Here is a 27,534-nt window from a genome sequence, read left to right on the forward strand (position 1 = left end):
ACACTTAGTGACCTATTGTGTCTGGCTTCCATCACTTTGCATAATGTTTTCAAGCTTCATTCCCATTGCAGCATGTATCAGTACTTTATTGTTTTTATGTCTGAATAATATTCCAGTGTGTTCAACCATTTGTTGATCCGTTCGTCCAACAATGGGTATGAGGGTTGTTTCCACTTTTTGGGCATTATGTATAGTCCTGTTGAGAACACTTGTATACAAGTATTTGAATATTCATTTTCAATTCTTTTGTGGTATATACTTAGAAGTGAAAGTGCTGGAACATATGGTAATTTTATGCTTAACTTTTTGAAGAACAACCAAATGTTTCCACAGAAGCTGAAACATTTTACATTCCCACCAATGACATGTAAGGGTTCCAGTTTCTCTATCTCCTCACCAACACTTGTTACTTTCCATTTATTTGATTATAACCATCTTAGTAGGTGAGAAGTGGTATCTCATTGTGGTTTTGATTTGCATTTCCCTAATGACTAATGATGTTGAGCACCTTTTCATGTTTTGGTTGGTCATTTGCATATCTTCAGAGGCCCCTCTTGAATGTCCATTCATGTTCTTTGCCCGTTTTTTGTGTTCAACCAAATCAGGTTGTTTGCCTTTTGATTTTTGAGTTGTAAGAATTCTCTATATATTCTTCATAGTAGACCCTTATTGAATATATGATTTGCAAATATTTTTTCCCATTCTGTAGATTGCCTTTTCTCTTTCTGGATAGTGTCCTTTTATGCACACATTTTTCAATTTTGGTGAAGTTCAGTTTATCTAGTTTTTTTTCCTTTCTGGCTTATGCTTTTGGTTTCTTATCTAAGAATCCAATGGCAAATCCAAGGTCTTGGAGATTTATCTCTCTATTCTCTTCTAACAGTGTTTTAGATTTAGCTCTTACATTTAGACCTTTGACCCATTTTGGATTTTGTTTCTATATGGTGTGAGGTTGGGATCCAACTTTATTCTTTCACAATGTGAGTATCCGGTTGTCTCAGCACCATTTGTTGCAGAGACCATTCTTTCTCCTTTGAACAGTCTTGGCACACTTGTCAAAAATCAATGACCATAGATGTATAGGTGTCCTTCTGGATTCTCAATTCTATTCAGTGGGTCTATTTGTCTACCTTTGTGCCAGTATCACACTGTTTTGATAACTGTAGTGTGTAGTGTGTTTTGAAATCAGGAATGTGAGCCTTCCAACTTTGCTCTTATGTTTCAAGATCTTTTTGGCTATTGGAGTCCCTTGCAATTCCATATGAATTTTAGAATTGGCTTTTCCATTTCTGCAAAACTGACCAGTGCGATTAGGTTAGGGATTGCTTTGAATCTGTAGATTACTCGGGGCGGTATTGCCTTGTAAACAAGCTTAAATGTTCCAATCCATAAATATGGGGATGTTCTTTCATTTATTTGGGTCTTTGTTATAGACTGAATTGCGTCAGCCCAATATTTACATGCTGAAGCCATAACCCGTAATGTGGCTGCATGTGGAGATAGAGCCTTTAAGGAAGTAATTAAAGTTAAATAAGGTCATAAGTGTGGGGTCCTTTAGTATTTTCTATGATAAGATCATGTCATCTGTGAACAGAGAGTTCGATTTCTCCCTTGCCAGTTTGGACGTGTTGTGTCCTTCAGTTTTTTAGGGTAGTCACTGTGAGTTAACTGTATTAGAAGTTACTGACCCCTATCCTGGGATTCTTTGATATCTCCTTGCAGTCTGGTGAATGGTCATTTGCTTCCTGGTATCTCCTCCCATCTAACGAGGATTTAAATGCAAAATGATGGCGTATCCTAGTAAGAATCCATTTTCAGATTGAATACTAATGATTCTGAGTCTGAGAGTTGGTAATGCGTCAGTTCTCTTTATTTTTCAGTGATATACCTCTTGATAAACTCACTTTTCTTCTCCTTAGGACAGCTGTCTAGAAGACTATAAACAACTTGAGTACAGAGTAAGACCTCATTCAACTTTGCACTCTAGCACCTAACATCACTCCCAATACATAGTTCTGTGTAGGAGCTCAAACAATATTTGTCAGGTGAATAAGAACAGTGATGATAAAAAGCATCATAACCAATTGTCAGAGAGGAGTTTTGAGAGTCAAATAAATGAACTTGAAACCATCTTGGAAAGCCAAAGGCATTTCAAGGTAAATTATAAGGAAGTTAATTTAGTTGATAGGGATACTCTCTTCAATTTTGTGCTTGAAATATTTAGAACGCAAGAAGAAGAAATGAGACATCTGGACTGGTCAAGTGTAGAAAATGTACTCACCCTCCCTTGCTCAGCCTTCTCCAAGATTCTCCAGTGTCCACATGTATAGATTGCCTTCCGTCAGCTTATATGATTCTTGTCTAAACCATGAAGCATCTCCAGGTGTTGGAGGCCCCAAGCAGGTAATGGTGTTGAAGCCCTGGGCTTTCTCCTCAGATCTTCCTTCCATCTCTGAGCCCTGTCCAGGGAATCGCATCCACCCCTTCTCAAAATGTCCGTGGTGCAATGGCGGCCCCTATTCCCTCTTCACTCAGGAACTTTCCTTAAGTTTACTTTGTGGGATCAGGCTTAGGGTTAAGTTTTTATTCAAAAAGTGTGTACAAGCAAAATTGGTTTTTAAAAATTGCTTTTATTTCCCACAACTTAAAAATAAAGAGTAGTCTTGGCCAAACAGAATAGTAAAAAAGTGTTCTATGAACAATGAATATTTAAATACTATGAATAACATAAATATTTCAAATAATTTAAATAAATAATAAAAATTGAAAAGGGTTTTCGGCTAAAGCAAATGGATTGTGCATTTCTCTCTTCTAAACAACTTATTGTAAATTACAACACAATATAATTTTATAATAATCCCATACATTTGCTATGACTTATTTTTCATCAGGAATAAAAATAGAGCTGAAGATTGCACTTTGAATCTCAGGAAATAGCCATTTAGTTGCCCAGATGAGCTGTTTCGAGACTCCATGTCTTCTTTATTGGCTGAGTTTTCCGGTGAGCTTGTTCATGAAGAGCAAGCACCTTCTGATTTCCACCCTGACGACCTCCCAGGCGCAGCCGCTGTAGTCTTTCTCTTTCAGATACAGACTGATTCTTCGGAAGTACCTCTTCACAGCCAGTGTGGAGATCTCACTTCCCAGGGCTGACTGTTCCGCCTTCGTCTCCTTCCCCAAACATGTCTCCAGGTCATCCAGCTGCTGATAAAGGCCAAGGAGGAATTTGTCCAGGAGGGTCTCATCCCAAGCGGCACGGGAGCCAGTGGTGCTGAAGAGATGGAAGGTGTGCTGGAGCATCTCATGCAGCACAGCTGCGGCTTGTGTCTTCCCAAGCTGGTCCCCATCCACAAGTATCTGAGGAAATCGGAAGTCAGCCCTGTCCTTCAGACACAACAGGGTGGAGATTCTCCCCATTTGACTCAGAAGTGTAATGGTTTCCTGATTGCCCTGTCTCAGAGGCGGGTCACAGCCCAGAGGGCAGGCAGGGCAGGAGCCCAGCATCACCAGGGCCAGCAGCACAGAGACTGGGAGGGCCATTGGGCAGCTGGAGGGCTCTGCAGGGCTGCCTGAGGGGGAGTCTCAGCGAGCTCTGAGGACTTTGGGTGCTCAGTGCCTTTTACATAGTATAGACACTTTCATTTTCTGGGTTTTTCCACTTTGTTGTCCTTTCCTTTCTCTTTCTACTTTTTTTTGTGAAGTCAATTAAAAATGTGCACTTATTGATATGAACGCCTAGATAGGAAACTCCAAACCATGTGCACCAATGCATTATCTACACAGTATTGTAACACAGTTTTCACACCTCTTAGATTGTTCGTGAGGAGAAAAACCTAGAAAAGTCAGAGAAGGAGGAAACAGTCATACAATAAATGGTGGCTTTTGCAGGTGAGCAGAAAACGTAAAGTAGCTCATAAAAGAGATATCGATTTTTCTTATTTTTTCCTTAATTATACTTTTCCTCCTTCTTTAAAAAATTTTAATTGTATGTATACCTTAAAGATATCATCTGACTTGGTCTTAAGCTCACAGAAGATATTGTCTCGCAGATAAGATTTGTGAAAAATGAATTACGGTGCACTTCTGGTCTCCTGGGCACATTGCTGGGTGTTGGTTTCCTGAAAAGTTTGAAGTTTGCCTGCGTGTGATTCACTCCGTATGCTCGTAGTTAAGTCAACCATCTAATTACTTGTTTAACATCTAACTACCCAGACAGACTGTAAGCTCCCTGAGGACAGTAGTGCCATATCCCAAGTGTCCTAGAAGGTGCCTGTTACAGAGGAGGTACACAGAGGGCTCTCTGTCCCATAGCACGTACAAAACGAGTACATGTTCCAGTGAGGGAGTAGACGTAAAATCTGGGGACTGGGTCAGAACATGGGAGTTTCCTAAAAACAAGGATAGTAAGAACAAATTTTGAGTGGATGATTTCACCTCCTGGATAATTTCTGACAATATCTCAGATGGGAATAGGAAGTTTCAGAGAAACAGTAGAGCTCAACAAACACATCGTGTGAAAGGCAGGACTGGAGCTTAGCAAGTGAAGAGGGAGCTGTAGCCTCTTCCTGTGTGTTGTAATGTGTCTAGAATGAGCGATTGGTGATTTTTAGTGACTAAGAACAACAGGAATTAGAGAGTAAGAACTTCCTGAGTGTTTATCTAAGACAAAAAGCATGTTGTTGAAGGAGACAGCCCAATCTAGTGGCGAGGGCAGTAGACTGTGGGGCTAGGCCTGGGTTCCTGTCACAGCTGCAGCCAGCACTGGCTGTGTGACCTTGGGAACCTCAGTTTTCTCTTCTGTTATACAGAAATGATAATCATATCTACTTTTTTTCTGAAGTATGCGCTACCCATTTTCTAGAGCCCAACTCTGTACTGTGCGATATATATTTTCTTTGGTCAGAAAGATTGGCCCTGAGTTAACATCTGTTGCCAATCTTCCTCTTTCTTTGTTTCTTTTTCTCCCCGAAGCCCCAGGACGTAGTTGTAGAGCCGAGTTGCAAGTCCGTCTAGTTCTTCTATGTGTGATGCCGCCACAGCAAGGCTTGATGAGTGGCGTGTGGGTCTGTGCCCAGGATCCCCACCGGTGAACCCTGGGCTGCCAAGGGAAGTGCGCTAACTGAACCACTCGGCCACTGGCCGGCCCCCATATCTATTTCTTTGGACTGTTGTGAAGATTGGATGATGTAGCGTACCTATAACGATGCCTGACAAAATAAGTCCCCAACATCTGTTAGCTGTTCCCACAATGGAGAAAACGTAACCTGATCCAATCAGGGAACTGGATGGAAGCTGCCCTGAGACGATCTGCTTCCCTTCCTTGAATTCTCAGCTCACTAATAAACACTTTTATTTCTAATCTCATCGCTTATGTGAACATGAGCATGTGTCCCCACGACAGGGAGTGTCCTGTCCAGATGACCAACGTTTACTAGCCTTCAGGGAATAGCTGACCTCTCACCGACAAAGAAATCACAGAACAGATTCTCTGATTTAGCAAAGCTGAAAACTAGCCCTTCAGGTAGCAGCCTGCCTTCAAGAGCTGGCTGCCCACCTCTGGACCTGCCTGCGGCTACAACAATCCCACACAGGCTGGTTTGAATCCTGTCCCTCTGTCTAGAGCTCTTGCTCCGTGACTTGGGTAGTTCAGTGACATTTTGTTGTTTCGATAAAAAAGATGTCACTTCTTTTCTTTTTCATTTTCAGCATCATTTACTTTCCAATTTCCTTTGTGCATTCCTTTTTCATAACTGCTTACTTTTACTTTCTAGGAATGTTAAAAGAGAGAGGAAAGTTCTGAGTCTTGAAAATCATACAGGAAATATGTGACCTCTTCTTTTCCCTTACATTTTCTCTTCCTGTTTTTGCAACAAACCTCAAGGTGGAAATAGAAAATATTTCAGGAGCATTAGGACAACTTTTATAAAGTAAAACAACAAATACAAAAGAAGAGGTAAGAATTTTAGAATTAGGCAAAAATAGCAAAGAAAAAATGGATTGCTTGACCATGATTTTGACAGAGCTAGGACAATGGCCTTGGTTGGGACAAAGCAGCGGCCCGAAGCAGCAAAGACACATTCCAGCTGCTCAAACACCTGGACGGTGGTGGTGGTTGCACTTTACACTTCGTGAGGGCAGGAGTGGAGGTTAACCATCTTGGTATAGCCCAAGCTCAACGTAATGATGGGCAAGTACTAAATATTCAGTAATTTTCTCCATTGAGCAGAGCAAATAAAACTAAATTTGACAAACTAAATATTTTGTCGCCGAGAATAAGGTAAGATCTATGCCTGTAAAGATCAGGTGTCTTTTACATCTGATCAACACTTCCAAGAGGGAAGGGAGGAGCAAGAAGATTTAGAAAAGAAGCCTAACAAAGCCTTCTTAAAAGTCGTTTTTAACATCAGAGAGAAATATCCAGATGACCCTATCAATAGTTCAAAGTTGGTTTTTGCTGAGATGATAAGCATTTCCTTGAATTGGGACTTCTAAGCTTTTAATGAATAAATTTCACTTCAGTTGTAAGAATACAGAAAGAGTCGAAAGTAATGACAACTTTCCAGGTTCTCGAAGAGAAAGGAAAGTCCAAAATGGGGAAGTACAAAGACCTGGGGAAAATTCAGAGAATGAAAACTCTTGTGCTGAGTATTTAAGAGGCACCTAGAGAGAAGATCCTCAGAGAAGCTAGACAAAAGCTCTCAATCTCCCGTCTCAACCAGAAGAGCTGCGTCTTGGCACTTACCAATGGCTTTCTCAGTCTCTTCCCTGATGGCACTGGTGGCGATCTCCTCCAGCCCCGTCTCCTCCATGAGCTGCGACCTGCCTGCGAGCCTTGACTTGAGAAAGCAGGAGACCCTCAGAGTTCTGCACCAGATGGAGACAATCTCTCCTCCTTCCTGTCTGAAGCACAGGACAGACTTCAAATTCCCCCAGGACATGGCGGATGGCAGGCAGTTCCCAGAGGCCCAGGCCGCGTCTGTCCTCCACGAGATGCTCCAGCAGATCTTCAGCCTCTTCCACACAGAGCGCTCCTCTGCTGCCTGGAACACGACTCTGCTGGACCGACTCCTCACGGGACTCCATCAGCAGCTGGAAGACCTCGACACCTGCTTGGATGAGCAGACAGGAGAGGAAGAATCCGCCCTGGGAACTGTGGGCCCTACACTGGCCGTGAAGAGGTACTTCAGGAGAATCCGTCTATACCTGACAGAGAAGAAATACAGTGACTGTGCCTGGGAGATTGTCAGAGTGGAAATCATGAGATCCTTCTCTTCATCAGCAAACCTGCAAGGAAGGTTAGGAATGAAGGATGGAGACCTGGGGTCACCTTGAAATGATTCTCCTACACTACTGGGCCATGGCACCCTTGCACCTGTCTTTAGTCATTTCAAAAGGCTCTTATTTCTGCTTTGGTCATATACTTTATTGAATTCAATTCAGCAAATATTTTGTCAGTAGTTTTAAGCAAGAATATGTAAGAAATATTCAGGTCCTAGAGCATCAGTGCTTAAGAGAGGGCTGCCCTCATGTTTCTATTTATTGTTTGTTTGTTTATTTATTTATATTTATTTATTTATTCTTTTCTCTTATCATATTTATATTTATGGTTTCATATATAAGATTATTGCCTTTCTATTCTACTAAAATTTAGAAAACATGTTGACTTTTCCATTTTATAAATTTACATTTTGTTATTGTTCTTTTTAAACTGCATTTTATTTTTTTATTTTTATCTTTCTGATTATTTCTTTTTTGAGGAAGATTGGTGCTTAGGTAACATCTGTTGCCAGCTTCTCCGTTTCGTTTCCCATTTCTCCCTAAAGCCCCAGTATATAGTTGTATATCCTGGTTTCAAGTCCTCCTAGTTCTTCTATGTGGGATGCCACCATGGCATGGCTTCATGTGTGGTGGGTAGGTCCCAGCCCAGGGTCTGAATTGGAGAGCCCTGGGTCTCCATAGGGGAGCACGTGAACTTAACCATTGGGACACGGGGCCAGCCCCTGCATTTCTTCTATTTATTAAATTCTCATCGAAGAAAACTTCTTGAGTCCATTTATCCTTAAAACCTAAATCCAAGGCCTGATTTTCCAAACCTAATCAAAGAATGGAGGTGCTTTCTCTTCGTCAACAGGCTCATAGGATAACTCAGGACGTTAAGAAGGAAGCCGATTCCCAGTGACGGATGTTCTGGCTCTGACTCTCAATTGTTCATTCATTTCAAAAACTATTTTGTGCTTCACCTATAAAATAATTTGAAGCATATTTGGCACATTTTATGAGTAATGTTAAGCATATCTATGTTCAACTGTTTTCAGAATTAGAGGAAATGTAACTGGTACCCTGTGGCTGACCCTCATGTTATAAAATCAGTATTTATATATTTATATAAATTCATCTATTCATTTTTATGGATTTGCATTTGTTCGTTCTATTTTTATAGAATAACATGTTCACATTTTCTTCTTTAGCAAAAATGTTACTTTTTACTTATTAAATTTATTTTATGACATTCCTGTTCTTTTTTTTAAAGTGAAAAAACTTCCCCAAAGTTGTAATTCTGCAAACTAACGGTGAAGGTGCATGGCGCAGTTCATTCACCCCTTCATTGGCCATGAGGATAGAGTCTTGAGTGTGAGATGTGTCGTCCTGCCCTTATGGAGCTCCGCTGGAGCAAAGGACACAGCCATTAAAGAAGTAGTTATAATGTAATTAGGTATTTACATTTGGTATCAGGGCCAAATAGAAGAAGAAAAGACGCCATGGCAGTCAGTATCCTGGGTGGCTCATTTAAACTACCCTTCAGTTTTCCCCAGGGAAGTAATATTAAGTGTGAGGCTTAAAGGATGAGTAGGAGTTTGTTAAGTATTGTGCGGAGGGCAAAATTTCCCAGAGTAACAAAAGACTGCATAGAGAGTGTCCCTGTAGCAGGAAAGGCAAATTTAAAGAAGTGAAAAACACCAGGGTGGGTGGAGTGTACCGACACATGGGAGTCTGGCATGTAATGAGGCTGGAGAAATGGAAAGAGGCCCAATGATTGACTATGTTAAAGATGTTCCACTTTATCTTAAGAGCCAAGGAAAGTGACTCTAGGATTTAAAGCTGGAGCTTGACCAGAGCAGGTGCGGGGAAATCCTTTAGAGAAGCAGTTCTCAAAGTGCGGTCTGTGGGTCCCTATGGGTCCCCAAGACACTTTAAGGAGATACACAAGGCCAAATTATTTTTCTAATAATAATAAGACTTTATTTGCCTTTTACACCACATTAACCATTTACACTGATGGTACAAATACAATTGGGGATAAAACTGTTGGTGGCTATGTGTCAATCAAAGCAGCGGCACCAAAATGGACTAGTAATCATTTTATTTTTCCCTGTATTATACTTGAATGAAAAAAAAATGCCACTTTCACTTGAGAATGGCCTGATGAAATAATAACTTTATTATTATTTTTGTTTTCTCTAAGGTATGCTTTTGAGGAGGAAGATGGGCCCTGAGCTAACATCTGTTGCCAATCTTCCTCTTTTTTTTCTCCTCAGGCCCCAGTACATTGTTGTATATCCTAGTTGTAAGTGCTTCTAGTTCCATGTCAGATGCTGCCACAGCATGGCCTAATGAGCCGCGGGTAGGTCCATGCCCTGGAACCGCTGAAACCTGGGCCATGGAAGTGGAGCATGTGAATTTAACCACTATGCCACTGGGTCAGCGTCTGAAATAATAAGATTATTAATTTTACTAAATCTTGACTTTTGAGCACATGTCTTTTTAATTTTCTCTGTTCTAGTCTTTCTAAAATTCTGTGGACAAGCACTTCTACTGCTTATATGGTGATTGTTTTGAGGAAAAGCACTTATGTGATCATTTGAGTTGAGCTAAACTAGACACTTTTCACAGAGTCCGTTTTTACTCAAAAGAACGACAGACAGACAAACTACGATTAGTCAGAGTTGGGCATTTAACAGACGTTTTCTCAAGATATTTATAAAATGAACCTGTCGCTTCAAGAAAAACATTTGTAGCCAATGATGCCAGTTGAGCTTTCAATACAAAATCAGAATTTTGGAAAATCTACAACTATGAACTTGACAACTTCCCAATACTTAAAACTTTTGTGATGACCACAATGGTGATTTTAACAAATGAACTACTTGATTATACAAATTCAAATATAGCTACATTTGTAAGACCTGAATATCCCAGGGAACCAACAGTTTCCTAATGACCTAAATTATATTGCATATAATACAAAATCCTGCATAGGTAAAAGAGACCTACTCAAAGACTAAGTCAGAGTGATAGGTTTTTATGAACCAGAATTTTAAAAGTTCATTGTTTTGGTTTCAGATTCCTCCTTGCAATAAATTCTTAAGAAATTACCACTTATCAAGCTCTGGTTTTATAGTGATGCATTATATAAATATATTGTCTAGTATCAAATCATCTCTATAATTCTAAGTACTCTTCCCTATCATGGTGAATAAGTTTATTAAGGTGATTTTGAATTCATCACAGTGAAAAGCATATGGAAATGGGAAAATACTGATTGGGTTTAAATCATAGTTCTGCTACTTAATAGCCTGTATTCTGTTGCTCTTGCACATAGTAGGTGCTCAATAAGTGATAGTTAAGGGCCAGTCCCATGGCATAGTGGTTAAGTTTGGCATACTCTGCTTCAGTCATCCCGGCTTGTGGGTTTCGATCCTGGATCTGCACCACTCATCAGCCATGCAGGTGCCAACCCACATCCAAAATAAAGGAAGATTGGCACAGATGATAGCTTAGGGCTAATCTTCCTCAAGCAAAAAAAGAGGAAGATTGGCAACTGATGTTAGATCAGGGCAAAACTTCCTCAGCAAAAAAAAAAAAAAAAGTGATCATTATTATCTAAAGACTTGCGGTAGAGAATAAGGTATTGTTCAAGAGCTTGGTAGGATTGTTGAGAGATAAAAGTACTTCCTATAAAGTGGTTAGCACAGTTCCCTGTTGCAGAGTGAACGTTCAACAAATGTCAGCTTTTATTATTTAAATTCATGCTATTTAGTATTCTTTTATTGACTTTAACGAATGAGGCCAGTCTATGTTCAATTCATATGTTCAATAAAGCTATGAGTTTACCTCAGTGTGTAACTTTGACTGCTTCTGCAAATTTTAAGAATATGCTTTAATTTCCATTAGTTACTAAATTTCTCATTTTATTTTTTCCTCTCTGACTTGACTGTAATTTTTCAGTATGATTTTAAATATCTAAGGGATTGGTTTAAAGATTACTTTAAAATTAATTTCAGGCATTGTGATCTGAGCATACAACTTATAGTATTTTTGCACTGGAGGAATTATTGATATTTTCTTTGTAGTCTAATATATGATGATTTTTGTGATGACTAATAAATATTTGAAAGGTTGTATTTCTTATTCTAGGTTAGAGTGCCCTATAGCCTTAGCCACTAATTTTCTCTTTTAAATCATATATTCCAATTCTTCTGGTTATTTTTCTATACTATTGTTATAGACTGATAACATCGTGCTAAATTTCAACTACCATCATGTGTCTGTTCACATTTCTATACATGGCTGAATATTTTTGCTCAATGTTTCATATTATTTGAATTTTAGATCCATGCCTTTTATAATTTAATTATAGATTCCATTTGTTTCCTGTATACTGGCTGTCTGTCTCTAATTTAACACATTCATTGAATTCTCATGGATATCAATATTGATATTAAGCCTCATCAATCTTTCATTGACATTAATATTGCCATCTCTAATTACTTTCCTTCATTTTCTTTTCTTGCTCTCTCTTTGCCCATCTTTATATTTATCGTTTTAGTAGTATTTAATATTATTTAATTTTATGCTTTTCTTCTTACACTGTTATAATGGGGTTATTGCTTTAAACCAATCGAGTTTTTTCTTTTAATAGGAAAGTGTAGGTGTTTATTTTTGTTATCTTAACCATTATGTTCGGTTCTCAAATTTATTGATTTAAGCATTATTTTTTACATTATTTTTTGATGCTTTTCATACTCCCTCCAATTCTCCAATTGTCATTAATTTAAAGACAATATATTTGTAAAACCAACTTAAATTTTCTCAATTTTTGAATGAAAAATTTCACCATATTTAAAAAAATAAAATTGTTAAGGTATTTCACTCATTTTAACTGATTTTACTATTCACTACCAGTTCTTACTGAGACTGTTACTTTCAGTCATCCTAGTAAATGTGCATATGAATCATGATATGAATAGATATGCTTGTGAAATTATGTTCATATCTACACAGATGAGAAGGTCTAAATAATTAATGAATAAATATTAACTCCTTCCTTTAGAAAATAAATATATATTAATTTTGAATGCTCTTAGAATGACAGCAATTCGGATGCTAAATTAGTGCCATGTAATCCAAATCTAATCATGGGAAATATGTAGGAGTCACGTGGTCAGTAAAGTGGTAATCAACTTGAATTAAACAATTGTCATTTTAAGATGAAGCATATAGAACAATGAGTTTGATATTCTTGTCTAGCTTGTACCCTGGCTCTGAAGACAGTTCTCATCCTGAAACACAAAATCTTTTTGAAAGATGATAATAGTGTTGCCATCATTAGTCATTTTCACTTCTGACATGTTTTTCAAGGCTTCTAATGAAACTGTAGCAAGGTACACTTACAATTAAGGAAACAACTAGAAGATCTGTGTGAGTGCCACATAGACTACCCCCCTTTTTTTTAAGATTTTATTTTTTCCTTTTTCTCCCCAAATCCTCCCGGTACATAGTTGTGTATTCTTCGTTGTGGGTTCTTCTAGTTGTGGCATGTGGGACGCTGCCTCAGCATGGTCTGATGAGCAGTGTCATGTCCGCGCCCAGGATTCGAACCAACGAAACACTGGGCCGCCTGCAGCGGAGCACACGGACTTAACCACTCGGCCACGGGGCCAGCCCCTATAGACTACCCCCTTTTGATGGCTCCCCAGCAACCTTTAACCAAGAAGGCAGGTGAGTCATGTTAGGTCTGAGCTGTATACAAGCAGCGGGGCTTCCTTCATCATGGCATGCTCTCCATCTGTTACTGTAGGACTTTCTTGGTCTTTCGTTGGTGATTCATCATCCAGTGCTGGACTGGATCAAGCGAAAACAACGAGAGAATGAAGATTGTAGGCAACATTTTCTCCCTGTGTTCCAGGCCATCAGCTTTGGAGTCTCCTTTGACTGCGCCACAGATATGTAAGCTTGGTGTTATGCTGCCATCTACTGGATGTGGGTCAAATACTGGCTTAGAACCTGGGTAGGTTGTTTGCCCTTCCATCACCTCTGGTGGGAAGAAGGCAGGCAATTAGAAACAAAAGAAAGAGTGTTTTGATGTCTTGCCCATTTAAAAACAAAGAACCAAGTGTATAAGTGAAGCCCAAAAAATTTTAATTCATAATAGTGATCCTAGTAATGTGAAATTTGTGTTTGTAGATCCAGATATTCATCGTCTGACTCCAAAGTAAGTTCACACATACAGTTGGCATATTTGTATAAATGGACTAATTAAACCGAAAAGTGGCATTTGTGTTTAATTAACCATTTGTTTGTCAATATTGTTCTTATTGTCCCTGGGCTCACTTACGTCATATCAAGCACCGCAGTAAGATAATTAATCAAGTTTTAATAACTGAATCTTGGGATGAAGGGGTTGGGTTTTTGGTCCTCTTCGCTGAAAAGATCCTTGAGTTCTGCTGTGCAAATTTGCTCACCCACCTCCCCCATCAATAACCTTCTAGTTCTACACATCCATAATTGCTTTCAAGAAAGCATTCATTGGAAGCATACGCTCACTGGACATTTTCTCCATGTAGAGTCACATGAGCTATGTCAAGATTCCATGACAATGAGCACTGCCTGTGTGGGATGAAGCGATAAGGATGCATTGGCAGGGCTGGAAGTGGCAGCCAAACTGGCGACAGTCAGGGTAGATAGAAAGGGACCAGCCACCAAATTTTAGAGCCAGAAAATTGACTGAGGAGGAAGATTCAGTGTGGTGAGTAGCTCATGATGAGGCTAGAAATGTAATTTTTCCCAGCCAGGGTCAACAACCTTCCCGGAATAATCAGAAGATCATTGTAAGCATCCAGATTATAGAAAGCCGAATTTCATCTTCATCCCTTGGACCGAAGTTTCTGATACCCCTTTCAATTAAGTTGGACCCGGGATTCTGGTCAAGGACCAAGAGGGCTGATCGTGACAAATTCTTGGGTTCACTGTGAAGTGCTGAAGGAGGAGGAGCAGGAGCTGGGACCTCTGGAATTACTGAGAAGTGACCTTCCAGCTCCCCATCAGGCTGAAGAGGGAAGGTGGAAAGAAAGCAGTGAGGTAGGAGGCAGTGGGACAGAAATCAGATCAATGTGGAAACGACTCAAAGCATGGGATTGACATAGGGCATGAGAAGATGGGACTCAGACTCCAGGTGAATCCATTAGAGCTCCAGCTCTCCAGGTGAGGGGAGGAATTTATAGAGGGACCTGTGCTTTTTCAAAGACCACCCTGCGGGAATCCTTTATTTCTTGGTTGATCTTCCCATAGTCAGATTTTCCTTTTCAGGGGAGCTGAAGAGTAAATAATAACAGAGAGATACCTACTGTCTACCCCAAGATATATTTCTTCTAGACCTTTCCCATAGGATCCCAGGTAGGGAAATGGCTTCAGACAGCAACTGGACCAAGTCTCCTATCTTCTCATCACTGGCCAACATCACCTAGAGAAATCACCTGGACTCTCAGAAGTTAAAGGTTTATCTAAGAAATCTGAGAACACGCGTCTGCCGGGGCAATTTTCTTTACATCATACCACGTCCAAATTTTCTTTTCACTAAGTAAATTTTTTCTTCTTCCGCTGCAGAAAACAGCTATTTATTGTCGATCATCTGATCTTTATTGAAAGATCAATATTGTTTCTTGTTGAACATCAGACTTTGTAAAGAACTACCTGAAACCCCAGCTCTATTCTCCGATCTCTCAGTGTATCCATTTAGAGGTCAAAACTGTCAATTCAAAAATAGTCCTCTGAGCACTAAGAGAAGGGGAGGTGGATGTTAATTCTCAAAACATTTCAGTAGTGCAGAGATGACAAAGTGTGTCAGTGGCAATTTTTACCGACCACGACGAGAGTGAATGGCACGTGTTGGCAAAAAAAGGAGAAATTATAGTGTAAAGTAGACCGGACCTTTGCATAACAATCTTTGAGCACTTACTTTGCACCAGGCTCTATGCCTTTGCGTTTCTTTATTTTAGTAAATAAATATATATATATATACACATTCATATTACCCATGAGCTAACATCTGTGGCCAATATTCCCTCTTTTTCTTTCTTCCCCACAAAGTTTCCCAGTACATAGTTGTATATTCTAGTTGTAGGTCCTTCCAGTTCTGCCATAGAGGGACGCTGACTCAACATGGCTTGACGAAACGTGGTAGGTCTGTGCCCAGGATCTGAACCCTGAAACCCTGGGCCACCGAATCAGAGCGCGTGAACTTAACCAGTCAGCCACGGGGCTGTCCCCTAAGAATACTGTTTATTTCAAAAACTATTCTTGGTATTTTGTTTGTCTTCTTGCTTGTTTGCTTTTCCTATGGGACAGTGAATAGAGGAGATGAAATCAGTTATAAAAAGCACAGTAAAATTTTTGCCTATGTGAACCATACTCAGTAAATTTTAGTCTTGTTTCCATCTTTCTTAGGTAAATAGGTAGCAATGGAAGGACTGAATCATATGGAAGTGTAGGTTTCCCTTTTCAAGGAACGGCTAAATTGTTTTCCAACATGGTTCTACCATTCGACTTTCCCGCGAGCAGTGAAGGGGAGTCCCATCGCTCCACATCCTCTCCAACACTCTGTACGCTCAGGCTTTGTAGTTTTAACCCTTCTCGTCAGTGTGCAGTGGTGCTTAATGGTGGTATTAAATGGCATTTTCCAAATCACTAATGGGCATCTGTTCCTATTCTTATTTGTCACCTGCATATCTTCTTTGGTAAAGTGTCTACACAAATGTGACAGGAAAAATTTTAAGGAATTTATATCCACTCTCTGGCCACGCCCCCTTTTTGTCTGGGTTGTGAAATGCCTCCACCAATATCTTTCCCGTCTGTTATTCCTGCAGAATCTGACATCACATACCCTGAGATGCTGGGGGATGCTGGCCAGCTCCAGGGAGCCTGCACCACGCTGTTGTCCGTGAGATGTCTCTGCAGCATCTTCAGTACAAAGGGCCCAGGATGTTTGGGATGAGACTCTCTTGGAGAAATTCCACATTGGACGTCATCAGTGGCTGCAACAGCTGGAGATGTATTTGGATCAAAGGATATTTAGGAGAGAACTTTCTGGAAATGAGATTCCAAGTCTGGCTGTGAAGAGTTCCTTGCAACAGTGTTCGGTTCTTTTAGATCCACATATGAGTGAGATCATACAGCATTTGTCTTTAAGACCCAGAGGGTTCTAAGGGGCATGTTGCATTGAGTCCAGAGACAAGCTACCCTAGGACTTCTGACAACCTTAGTACCAAACATGTGAAATGTGCTTATCTGGGCTCACTGGGGTTACAAGACTCTTACTTATCTAACCCTTCCTGGCCTCTATTTACCACCGTCCTCTGTGAAATGGATAAGAAAGTAATAGGCCCTAATCCACCATCCTAATACCAAATCTGACGCTGCTCCTCACCAGCTGTGTCTCTGGGGCAAGAACCTGCCCTTCTCAGGACTGCACACCTCCCCACAGTGTTCCGAGCTGCATGTGAGGGAACGTAAGTCGAAAGAGTATGTGTGAAACCACACGCAAAGTGCTGTGTGCAGGTGAGTGGCTATTCTTCAACACAGCTAGTTGTATTATTTCGGACTGTTGATCCAGCTTGCCATGGTAGTTTATACAGAATAGTTTAGTGGTTAAGGAATGTGCTTCTGGAGGCAGAGCCTGAGGCTTGGATCCCAGCTCTGCAATTTGCTGGTAATGGAATCTTTGCAAATAACATAAATACGACACTTCCTAGTTTCCTCCTCTTTAATGTGAGGGACAATAATGGTAGTATTTTCAAAGAATCATTGTACTAAATGAGTAAATACACATTAAGGGCGTAAAAAGTGCAAGAGATTGGTGGCTGCCAGAGGTGGGGGTTGGGGATTGGTCGAAATGGGTGAAGTGGTCAAAAGGTACAAACTTCCAGTTACAAGCTAAGTAAGTCCTGGGCTGTAATGCACAGCGTGGTGACTATAGTTCACAATAATCTATTGATATTTGAAAGTTGAAGAGAGGAGCTCTTAAAAGTTCTCATCACAAGAAAGAAAATCTTAACTATGTGAGTTGATGGATGTTAACTAAACGTATTGTGGTCATCATTTCACAATGTATACTGCATCAAATCATTATGTTGTACACTTTAATATAATGTTATATGCCAATTATATCTCAATAAAACTAGCAGTGGGGGAAGAATCCTTGGGGGACTTGAATGCACTCATGCTGGTGACCGAAGATTTGCTCATGACCTAGACGGATGCTGTGGGAGGATGAGAGGAGAATTAGGGGCAGGAGTGAGGCTCAGGGTGAGCAGGGCAGAGCCTCTCTGTGAATTCAGGGCTCCAGGCCTCTGCGAGCACTTGACCCATCCTGACAGCCCACAGCCACCTGGAAGGAAGCAAGCGTGACAGTTGCTCAGAGCTGCCAGGCATAAGAATCTCCATCAGCACACCTGGACTCAAATCCCAGCTCTGCCAGCCACTAGTGTGCACCCTGGATGCGTCACTTCACCTCTTAGGGTGCTGGTCTGTTTATTCATAAAATGGACTTGATAGAATTAGTGTTCCACCAAATTGACAGGAGGATTTAATAAGGTAATATATTGTTTATCTTGTAGATGGCACATAAATGGCCAGATCCATTTTTGTTTCTCATCCCTATCTTCTGCGTTTGCTGAACTCTCTTCTCTTTGATACTGAGCTTAGTCACTCGCAAAGGACAAAGGCACTGAAAAGAAAGTTTCTGTTTAAGCCTTATTAGTGTTGAGGGTCTTTGTCCATCTTGGGTGACTGGCGACAAGGTGTAACTTAGATGATGGACTATGACACAAAGATCGCTGGTTATACATTCAGAACCGACTGTAGGTCCTATCTCTGCTACTCACCACGGCTTGCATGACATCACTTCCCAACTCTGACCTGAATATCGCTCCTCACTGCACCTCCAACGAGGTTCTGGATGAGAGAAAACTTTGCAAAATGCTGTCCCAGTGTGAGTGGGTTTAGGACGAGGCAGTGGAAACAGGAATCCAGTGGGCTGAGACACTCACAATGTTGTGGTTACTGGCATTCTCTGCTTGGCAGCTGAATATACTTTCCCCTGAGGGATCCTCACATGGTCAGGGGGCTGCAGCACCCTTTACTGAGATGGCCCTCTTTGTCTGGGCTGGGCTAAGTTCCCAACCCTTTGTAGAACTTGTATTTCTGAGACTAAAATGACAGGTGAGTGAGGAATGAGCAACCTGCCTTTTCTTGCTCAGTTCTCTGAACAAGTGTTCAGATTCATTTGAGCGTTTGATCAGACTTCTGTTTCAGATGGGATTTGGTGACTTGTTGCATAAGAAGGATACAGAATGGGATGGTGGTGATATTTCTGGCTTGGAAGATTACGGAATGATGATGCCTTTGGCCTAGTAGTGACATCAAGGGGAGAAATATGATTAGGCTTTTATTTTGTTGCACCTGAAACATAGTCACGATTGCTGTTAAGCTGGAAGGACCCTGCATAGTAACACCCATGTCAAGGATATTCAGTAGTCCTAAACTTCATTTATGTCCCTGTCATGATGTCAAGGCCGCAGCTCACATTGAACAAAAGGCCTATGTTGAAACCTGCTGTCCACGTCATCTACAGTACAAGAGATTAGCTTGTAATGGTGTTTTCCATTGTGGAAAGGCAGCACACTGAGAGAGGAGATGCTGCTTATAAAGTGAGAAAGACCTGAAGTCAATTCCAGGTGCTCTTTTAACCATATGAGCTGTAAGGAAAATGACTTAACCTGAGTCTATACTTTCTCATCAGTAACAACTCGTACCCGGGGTGATAGTGAGGGTTTTTATGTGCCTGGCACACAGTCATCTCTCAGATGCTATTGGTCCTATTTTATGGGATCAAGGACAGATTGATGAATTTTAGAAACTAAAGAACACACTCACAGCTCTGAGGGTCAGAATACCAGCAAGGATCACCATCAACCTTGTCCAGTTCCTGAAGTCCCCATCCTTTGGAGGACCAGAGCAGGAACACTGATGACATCAATATTGCAGAGCTCCACCAAGGGTCCAAACTATGGTTTTGTTTTTCTCTGATTGTAAATTGATCTGATGAGAAAGTGTATGATATCAACAGTTCTATAATGCAGATTTGTCATTTTTATCCTTCACACCTTAATCAGGACAATGAGCTTTAGAAACATTAAGTGATTTATCCAAGGCCACACAGTTACCAAGTGATGAGGTCAAGATTCAAACCCAAGACAGTCTAACTGCAAAGCCCGATCACTCTAATTCTGTTTTGCTGCATCCTTGACAATGAACAGCTTTTCTAAAAAATGAAGAGGAAGAGCCGGCTTGTTACCAGTCGTTCACTCCCTATGCAGTTATTCCTACTTAGCACGTTTCTTAGGTTCTGAGTGTGACTGTCTGTGTTCACGTGGTCCCGCTGTTCCCAGAACATTGCTGACTGTGTCCCCAGATTTCTGGGGTCCAGGATCTCTGCAGTCTGCGCTGCTGTAGCTCTCTGGATGAAGCACCATAGGCAGTGAGAGGAGCTCGTGCATCCTGACGAAGCCCTTCCACCCTGCATACATGGCCCCGGGAGCAGAGGGAATGGATAAGATCTCTCAGCCTAGAGCTTCCTAGAAATCAATAAAAGGCCAGCAGCGTTCTGTCAGGAGCTGGCTGAGAGGCGGATGGCATAGGAGGGCTGTGGGGTGATCTGCATGGCCTCTAGCCAGCAGAGAGTTTGAGCAGGGCCGGGTTTGTGGAAGGACTCCAAGTGTACTTGCAATCCCGAAGCGGGTGTGTTTCAACTTTAACATAGGCCCTTGGGAGTTCTCATGAATCTCCCTTTCTAGGGGCCAATAATGTTGTGAACATCCCCACGCTCTCCTCTCACATTCCTCACCCGGTTTTAATTTGTGCAGTCAGGTTTGCCATCAGAAGTTTTTGGATAAAGTATACGCAAGCAAGAAAATTGGCTTCTTTGAAAAATGGCATTAGTGCCCATAGTTTAAAAACGAACCGTGTGGTCTTATTCGTCAAACTTGTATCTCCTCCCACTGGTCAGCAAATTAGACTCCTCTCCCCAGTCTCTTCACAGTTAGGTGGGGCCTTCTGAACGAATCCTGGCCGGGTGAGTGTGTTAGAGGTTAGGTTTTCTCTACACAGGTCTGGCCCATGAAAACACGCCCATGTGGCCCACCAGGCTTTTTCCTTTTACAACTGAGTGGAATAAACCAAAGCGCCAAAGCCACATGTAAACTCACATATTTAAGATGGCCAAGGCACTAAGTAGAAGGTGCCTGGGTCCCTGAATCATTGTTTGGAGGAGAGCCGACCGGAGGAGTCAACTGATCAGGAATGCCTGCACTGAGGTGGTCCATGAAGGGAGGATAAGCCTGTGTGCTGCTGAAATCCTGGTATTTTCATGTTGATCTGTTTGAGCAGCTAACATTACCTTAACAGACAGAGGTCTGTAACAACATCATGTAACGAAGAAGGTTTTCCACGAGAAGTTACATTTCACATTCTAGAGACAGCAAATGCCCTCCCCCAAATGGAAAAGATAGATGAAAAATGTATTATCATAAGGTAAACATAGATCACTTACTGTTTTGAACAATTTTTTCAACTCAGTATATTTGAAATATGAAACCTTGATTTTGATTTCATGTATTTTATAGCTGGCACAGAAAATCTGGTGTAGATTCCTTTCTTGGATTTAACATACAATAATTCAATTGATTGGGGAGTCATAAGACCAGTTCTGTTTCCTGATTGTCTTTGGAATTTAGTAAGTGGGGAAAAGCTTGCTTCGTTCATCCCACCGACAATGTTGGAGGCACAGCAGCTGTATTCCTTCTGCTTCAGACAGCTGTTGATTCCTTGGAAGAACTTAGGGACAACATTCCCAAGTAAGGACAAGCCAGAAGATTTTCGGCTTGCTGCCTCCGTTTCATCCCGCTGCTCCAGACTGGCTGCAGAGTCCTTTAACCCGCAGATCTTACTCCAAGCTGTACGTAGTCTTCGGTGTGGGATAGGCTGAAGATCCGTACTGCAGTCTGTACGGATGAGGTTGAGAATCTGATGACAGAAACAGGCGGCTTGTGACTTCTGCATTTTGATGTCCCCTATTTTGTAGTCAAACGTGTTAAAGCAGGTCTTGCCATTCCGGTGTGACGGAGAAGCGATCCATTTCACAGATCTCAAAAGCATGAAGATTTCCTGTTTTTCACACTGATGAGACCAGGATGCGTTGGAGTAAGGCATCATCAGCACCGTTAGCGAATAGATTACGCCATTGAGTTCCGTGATTCAGGGGACAACGGTGACACCGAGCGTGCGGCCACCGCTCAACAGCGCGCGCAAACCCCCTTCGCTGCCCCCAGCGGCCGGCAGGGGGCGCCCGCACTCGCCGTGACCGACCCTCCGGCGCCGCCCGCCCAGCGGGACCCGCCTGGGGCTCCGGCCGCGGACACGGGGAGACCCGGCGCGTCGCCGTCCGCGGGAGCCCGGCCCGGGCGAGGCGCCGCGGGGCTCAGGGACCGCGCGGGGCGGGACAACGCGGAGCAAACGCTTCCTTTCGGCCCGACGCCGCGGGGAGCTCCGCCGGGGCCCCGCCAGAGCCTTCCGCTGCCTGCGCCTGCCCGCGTCCATCCTTCCCTTTCTCCTGGAAGGTCGGGGCCACACCGTTTCCAAGAGCGCGCGCTCATTCGGGGACCGGCGGCTCGAGGTCAGAGCGTGCTGTGGGCTGTTTCCAGGTTCACGAGGCTTTCTGGGGAGAAAGACACGAATTCGGGGAAACGGAGACGCAGCTACAATCTGGACACAAATCTTCGGAATATTGGGACTCTAGTGGAATGACTTGGGGGCTTGGCCAGTGCCTGGGTCAGGCTTCTTGGAGCCTGAGGCAAAAGGCAAACTATTTCCCCCTGTATAATTGTTTTTATTTTTTTTTCTAGCTAATTTTTCCTACAGCGTTAAAGGTGCTGAAAGCATATTAAAAACTGTATTAAAATTCACAACACTGTTTTAAGTTTCAAATTTTTAAATATATCCAAACCAGATTTCGTTATAATTTTACTTCCTTTGCTGTAATACAAGTAAATTATATATACTTCTTTGATAATCTTGTTTTCATTGTTAAGAATTGCTGTTTTTCAAATTTTTGTGATCTGAAATAATTTTAATGAACTTTAGCTCACTGAAGTTTCATTTGCAACATCCCCCTGTGACTAGTATTTTCTATAAAATGTTCAAAGCCACTTGCCAGTTTGGATAAGGTTCCACTAAACCAAATCGGTGAATCATTTTAGAAGATCCAAACAGGAAACCGATTTTATGTTTCAAATTACTGACGACGAATCTTGCTTAAAACCATTTAAAATGAAATTTCTGTAGAACTCCCATCCTCCAAAAATTTAGGAGCCAAGTCAGTGGCTGCTTTTTGAAAATCAGATGCATTCATTGAAAATAAATTTTCATTCATTGAAAGTAAATAAATCCGAAGACACTTGTTTTTTTTTGTATTTCCATCTCCAAGTCGAAATTAGGATTCTATAAACTCCTATCCTCTAAAATATGCTTATATCCCATAATCATTGATATTTCATTCAGTGATTCCTACATTTCCAATTTCATAATTTTTGTTTCTGTTTATTTTCGAATTTGGGAAGTGCACTCATGTCTGTTACGTTTTACATTCATCAACATATGTTCAAAGTTACTGTCTCTCATTTGTTGTAAGCCAAAGGGTGGGCCTTCTGTGAAGCCGGCTGCTTTTTATGTAGATGAGTTCTTTTCATTGTAGAGCATTATTAACTTATCTCACTCAGTTCTAAATATCATCCCACCAAGTGAAATTGTACACAAATGTATAATGTATTGGTGCCAAATTGCTTCAGATTCCTGCATAATGTACATTGTCATTTGATGTCATATCTTGCAGTGTTTGGTACACAGCTGTAGTTTGTGTGTGAAGCGCCATGACTGCATTTGACCTTGAGACCCATCAGGTTCTCTAAATGTTTTTAAGGTAGTTTTTCAGACAGGCAAAACTACAAAAATGCATTTATCCTTTGTCCAATACTTAAAAATGTTATCATATTTCAAGTCAGAAAAGCAGCGTTGTTGCAGATTAAATCAACCTTATGAGCTGAATAAATTATGCACAAATTTAGCATCATCATTTCTGAGGGAAATAATGGACTGTTCATTATTGTATGCACTTGCCGTCTTTCTGCTATTTTCCTATCCTTGGCCAAGAGAATTTTTATGTCAATATTATATTTTTTCCGTTTATTAATTTCATAAGCTAAACATTTCCAGGTTTTTCTTTCATTTCAATAAAGTCAATAAATCTTTTTTCTATTGTTTTGTCATTTTTCTTAATGAGAACATCCCTAAGTCTGACATATTTGTTCACAATGGGCTACAAATGGTGTATAAACAAAAAATAAGGTAAAGTATTTTTCTTATATTCTTGATAGTAGTTCAGATCTAATATAGTTTCCTAGTAGAACTATGAATTTCTTTGGAAGTTTATTACACAAATAAGACACAGATTCCTTGTTATAATTATATTTCAACTAAATTTAGAAGCATTCCAGCATCGGACTTCCAGTGATTTCTTGTGATCCTCCAACAGCTAATTTTTTTGGCAGGAAACATAACAACATATAAAATCCTTGCAAAATTTCCATTTTGGTTTCTCTGATTTTATCACTGTCTGTATAGCATCATCTATTAAATTGTAAGTTTGAATAGAGTTTAAATACTTCTGTTTTAGAAAAGCATCAGGATGAAAGATGGAAGTTTTGTGGTTACAAAGTCGTTTTAACTTCTAACTTTGAAACTTTTTTTGTGTGTTTAGAATATTTCATTCTGTGTTATTGCTTAAATTGTATGCATGGAAAACAAAATGTTCTTTGGAATAATTATGCCAATCCCAATGAATGAATTTGCTATTAGCATATTTATTTTTAAAATATAGATCTTGAAAATCTTTGGCCATCATGTGAAATAGATTTTCTAAAACATCTATCTTGTCCCTCGTGTAAGGTGACCAGCTCTTTAGAGAACCAATGTGAGACATAGGCAAACCAGACCAAAAAAATTATATAGATATAATTTATAATCAATAATTTTACATGTGTTACTACTTTAACATAAAAATGTGAATAGATGTTTTCTTGAAATTATATCTTACTTTGATTATTTACTTTCTTGCAACATAAATGCTACCGTATCAGCAGAACAACCATAGGACTAATTAAGTGACAATTAGTAGATACTAATACACTAATTAAGCCCAATCTGTGTGAAAAATGTTCTATTTTTTCTATCATCTGTTACAATTAATTGTAACTCTTTTGAACTATTTATTGGCTATGCAAATTTTGTTGGTTATACTATTGTGTAGTCTTAAGATATATACATACAAGACTTCTGAAAAGGAGACCTAAACACAACGGGACTGAGCACAATTATTTATATTAAATAGTTAACAACAATGCTGTTTCTTTCTGTTCTATGATGCAGTAGGATATTTTTACTTTTTTCCAGTGGTACTTCCCCGATTGGCCTGCAGTTGGGGGAGCATCCTTGTTTTCTTTTATGGAGTGGGAAAATGGAATACAGTCAAATGCAAAGCTCATTTTGAGTTGCTGCTCTGCTCTTATCAAGTCCACATTAGACTGATTCCTGGGTCCGTCTCGGGTGTTGATATCAAGCTAAATCTCCTCTGAAAAAGTGTTTGAGCATGAAATACTTTCAGCAGCACTCCTTTATACTATCCTGTGAATAGCAGAGCAGGCATTTTCTGTGAGACAACATGCTAACACGCTAGACGCCCAGAAAATACTTCCACTGTGCTCTGAGCTTTCTCTCTTCTGGGTGAGGCGCGGTTCTAACCCCGTGTGCCTGCGCTCTGCTCCTGCACAGGCCTGCAGACCCCGCCCCGTCCCAGAGTTTCCATTAGGGGGCGCCAGTGTGCCCGTCACCGAGAGCGTCAGGGGAGCCGCAATCACAGCTCCTCTTGGCGAGTCTTGGTTGACCGTGGACCATACAGACGATTATGATCTGTAGTATTATGTGAAAGCAGGTATCTTTTACGATGTTCAGACTCTCAGTAACTTGCAATCTTATTTTCTTTAGTTCTTAAAATATCCTATGTGATGGTTACTACGATTATGCTTTTTTTTTAAAGATGAGAAAACACAAAACTGATCATTTGATTTCACCACAGCCACAGATTTCGTCAGAAAGCAGGGTTTCTCCTGCCTCCCAGTCCGGCGTCTTCACTGGCACTGAGTCTTCAGTTCGCTGCACTGTCTCTGCTGAGCTGTAATTAAACACGGTCATTGCTTTAATGTCTGTCTTTCCTGCTTCCTGGAAGGGACCCTACGTGGAGGCAGAAAAATGTCAGTATTGAAGAGAAGCAACGGGACAAGGGAGAAATGTCTGGGTTGAGTTGGTTGGGCGCAGACAGTCTGGTATTCTAATCCAGACTTTTAATGACCGTGTCTTCTTGGGAAAATTGTATAACCTATTTAGTAATAGTAATAATATTGAAAATAATATTTACCTTACAGGTAACAAATATATGAGAGAAAAAGTCAGCCACTGCATGTAAGGCTGTGAAGAGACTTTAAACCATCAATGGTGGCTTGTAGCTATGACCTCAGAGGTTCAAGAGCTTGTGCAGGAGCAGCCCTGGTAGGAAGGTTGTTTCCTTTCTTTAAACTTTGTTTTTGATTTATAACTTACGTATAGTAAAATGCACTAATGAGTATATATCTTGTTGTATTTTTAGGTATAGATGATACCGAGATCAATATATAGAACGTTTTCAGAATCTCAGAAATCTTGCTGTGCCTTCTCCCACTGCATAGCCCCAGGCCAAAGGTAACCACGAATCTATGGCCTCTGTTACTAGATATTTGCTTTGTCTGTTTTTGAATTTTATATAAGTGGCATCGTACATTAGGTAGCTCATATCTGTCCTTTAATCCAATATGTCTGTAACCAAGTCACTCTCCAATGAAAACTATGTAATTTCCGGTTAAAAAACACGTCTTTGTCAACACTTGTTTTGTAATTAGGCTTATTGTTTTCGATTTGCATTTCTTCAAGAAATAATTATGTTGAAAACATTTTTCAGGTGCTTATTAACCCTTTTGTGAAGACTCTGTTGAAGTCTTTCTCCATTTTTCTTTCTGCCCTTGTAATGGATTTTTAGAAATTCTTAATTTATTCAGGATATGAGTCTGACACTTCATTTTCTCGATTACTCCATGCGCTCTGTGGTTGTCTTTTCACTCTATTAGTGTTGTCTTTTGATGGTTGACGCTCTTAATCATAATATAGATCAATGTATCAATCTTTCCTACAATGGATGAGGATTTTGTGTGTCCTGTATATGAATCCTTTGCCTACCTTAAGGTCAAAAAGATACATTTATATGTACTCTTCTAGAATATTTATAGTTTTAGCTTTTACATTTAGGTCTATGATTTATCTCAAATTAATTTTTACGTAAAGTTGAGGGATGAGTCAAAGTTCTCTTTTGTTCCATATGCATAGCCAATTGTCCAAGCTCCATTTATTGAGAAGCATACTCCTTCCTCCAGTTCAGTTAACTGACACCATAATTGTGATCAGTTGATGGTATTTGGATGGGTCTGTTTCTGCACTCTCCATCAGCACACTATAGCTTTATAATAATTCTTGCTATTTGGAAATATAAGGCTTCTATTTGTATTCTTCTTTGAAATCTCCTTGGTTATTCCAAACCCCTGGCATTTGCATATCCAATTCGACTCAGCTTGTCCATTTCCACACAAAACTTGGCTGTAATTTTATTTGGATCACATAAGGTCTGTAAATCAATGTGAGAAAAACTAAAATGATAACACCATTGGGTGGTCCAGTCTATGAACATGGTCTATCCATTCATTTATATAAGTATTTTTAATTTGTGACGCATTTGTTGTTAATCATAGAGAAGTTGTTGGGGGGCGGTAAACTGGACAGGGCACAGAGAGTCTGGCTATCCTCTTGGTTGCTCTAGACACTGCCGATTACTCTGCATTTCTACACGGTCATCTTGTTTTTGACTCCAAGTCAAAAGGAAGCAGGCCTGTGAAGGGAAATGGCAGAGCTGGTGGTTTGGAGTTGTAGCGTGTGGGGGATGGAGGGAGTGAGGAGGTTTATTGTTTTATGAGGACCTTGACAGGCTTGGGACAACAAAGGCAGCAGACC

At 40.6% G+C, this 27,534-nt stretch overlaps 2 protein-coding genes and 1 long non-coding RNA gene across 3 annotated transcripts; 2 read left to right on the top strand and 1 right to left on the bottom strand.

Moving 5' to 3' along the window:
- Nucleotides 1-2,876: 2,876 nt before the first annotated feature.
- Nucleotides 2,877-3,540, bottom strand: LOC103563154 (interferon alpha-2-like). The gene has a single exon (XM_008538422.2). It carries the CDS (start codon nucleotides 3,538-3,540, stop codon nucleotides 2,983-2,985), a length of 558 nt encoding a protein of 185 aa, XP_008536644.2. The 3' UTR covers nucleotides 2,877-2,982.
- Nucleotides 3,541-5,336: 1,796 nt separating this feature from the next.
- Nucleotides 5,337-7,463, top strand: LOC139078389 (interferon omega-1-like). The gene has a single exon (XM_070589698.1). It carries the CDS (start codon nucleotides 6,745-6,747, stop codon nucleotides 7,330-7,332), a length of 588 nt encoding a protein of 195 aa, XP_070445799.1. The 5' UTR covers nucleotides 5,337-6,744; the 3' UTR covers nucleotides 7,333-7,463.
- Nucleotides 7,464-25,269: 17,806 nt separating this feature from the next.
- Nucleotides 25,270-26,263, top strand: LOC139078391 (uncharacterized). Its single transcript, XR_011531315.1, has 4 exons — nucleotides 25,270-25,375; nucleotides 25,520-25,694; nucleotides 25,866-25,989; nucleotides 26,087-26,263. It is a non-coding gene; the product is annotated as an uncharacterized lncRNA (long non-coding RNA).
- Nucleotides 26,264-27,534: the final 1,271 nt, after the last annotated feature.

Source organism: Equus przewalskii, chromosome 22 (assembly GCF_037783145.1).
Source record: "Equus przewalskii isolate Varuska chromosome 22, EquPr2, whole genome shotgun sequence".
Classification (NCBI taxonomy): domain Eukaryota; kingdom Metazoa; phylum Chordata; class Mammalia; order Perissodactyla; family Equidae; genus Equus; species Equus przewalskii.

Excerpts from the sequence above, each read along its gene's own strand:
- LOC103563154 (XM_008538422.2), bottom strand. The coding sequence starts at position 3,540 with ATGGCCCTCCCAGTCTCTGTGCTGCTGGCCCTGGTGATGCTGGGCTCC.
- LOC139078389 (XM_070589698.1), top strand. The coding sequence starts at position 6,745 with ATGGCTTTCTCAGTCTCTTCCCTGATGGCACTGGTGGCGATCTCCTCC.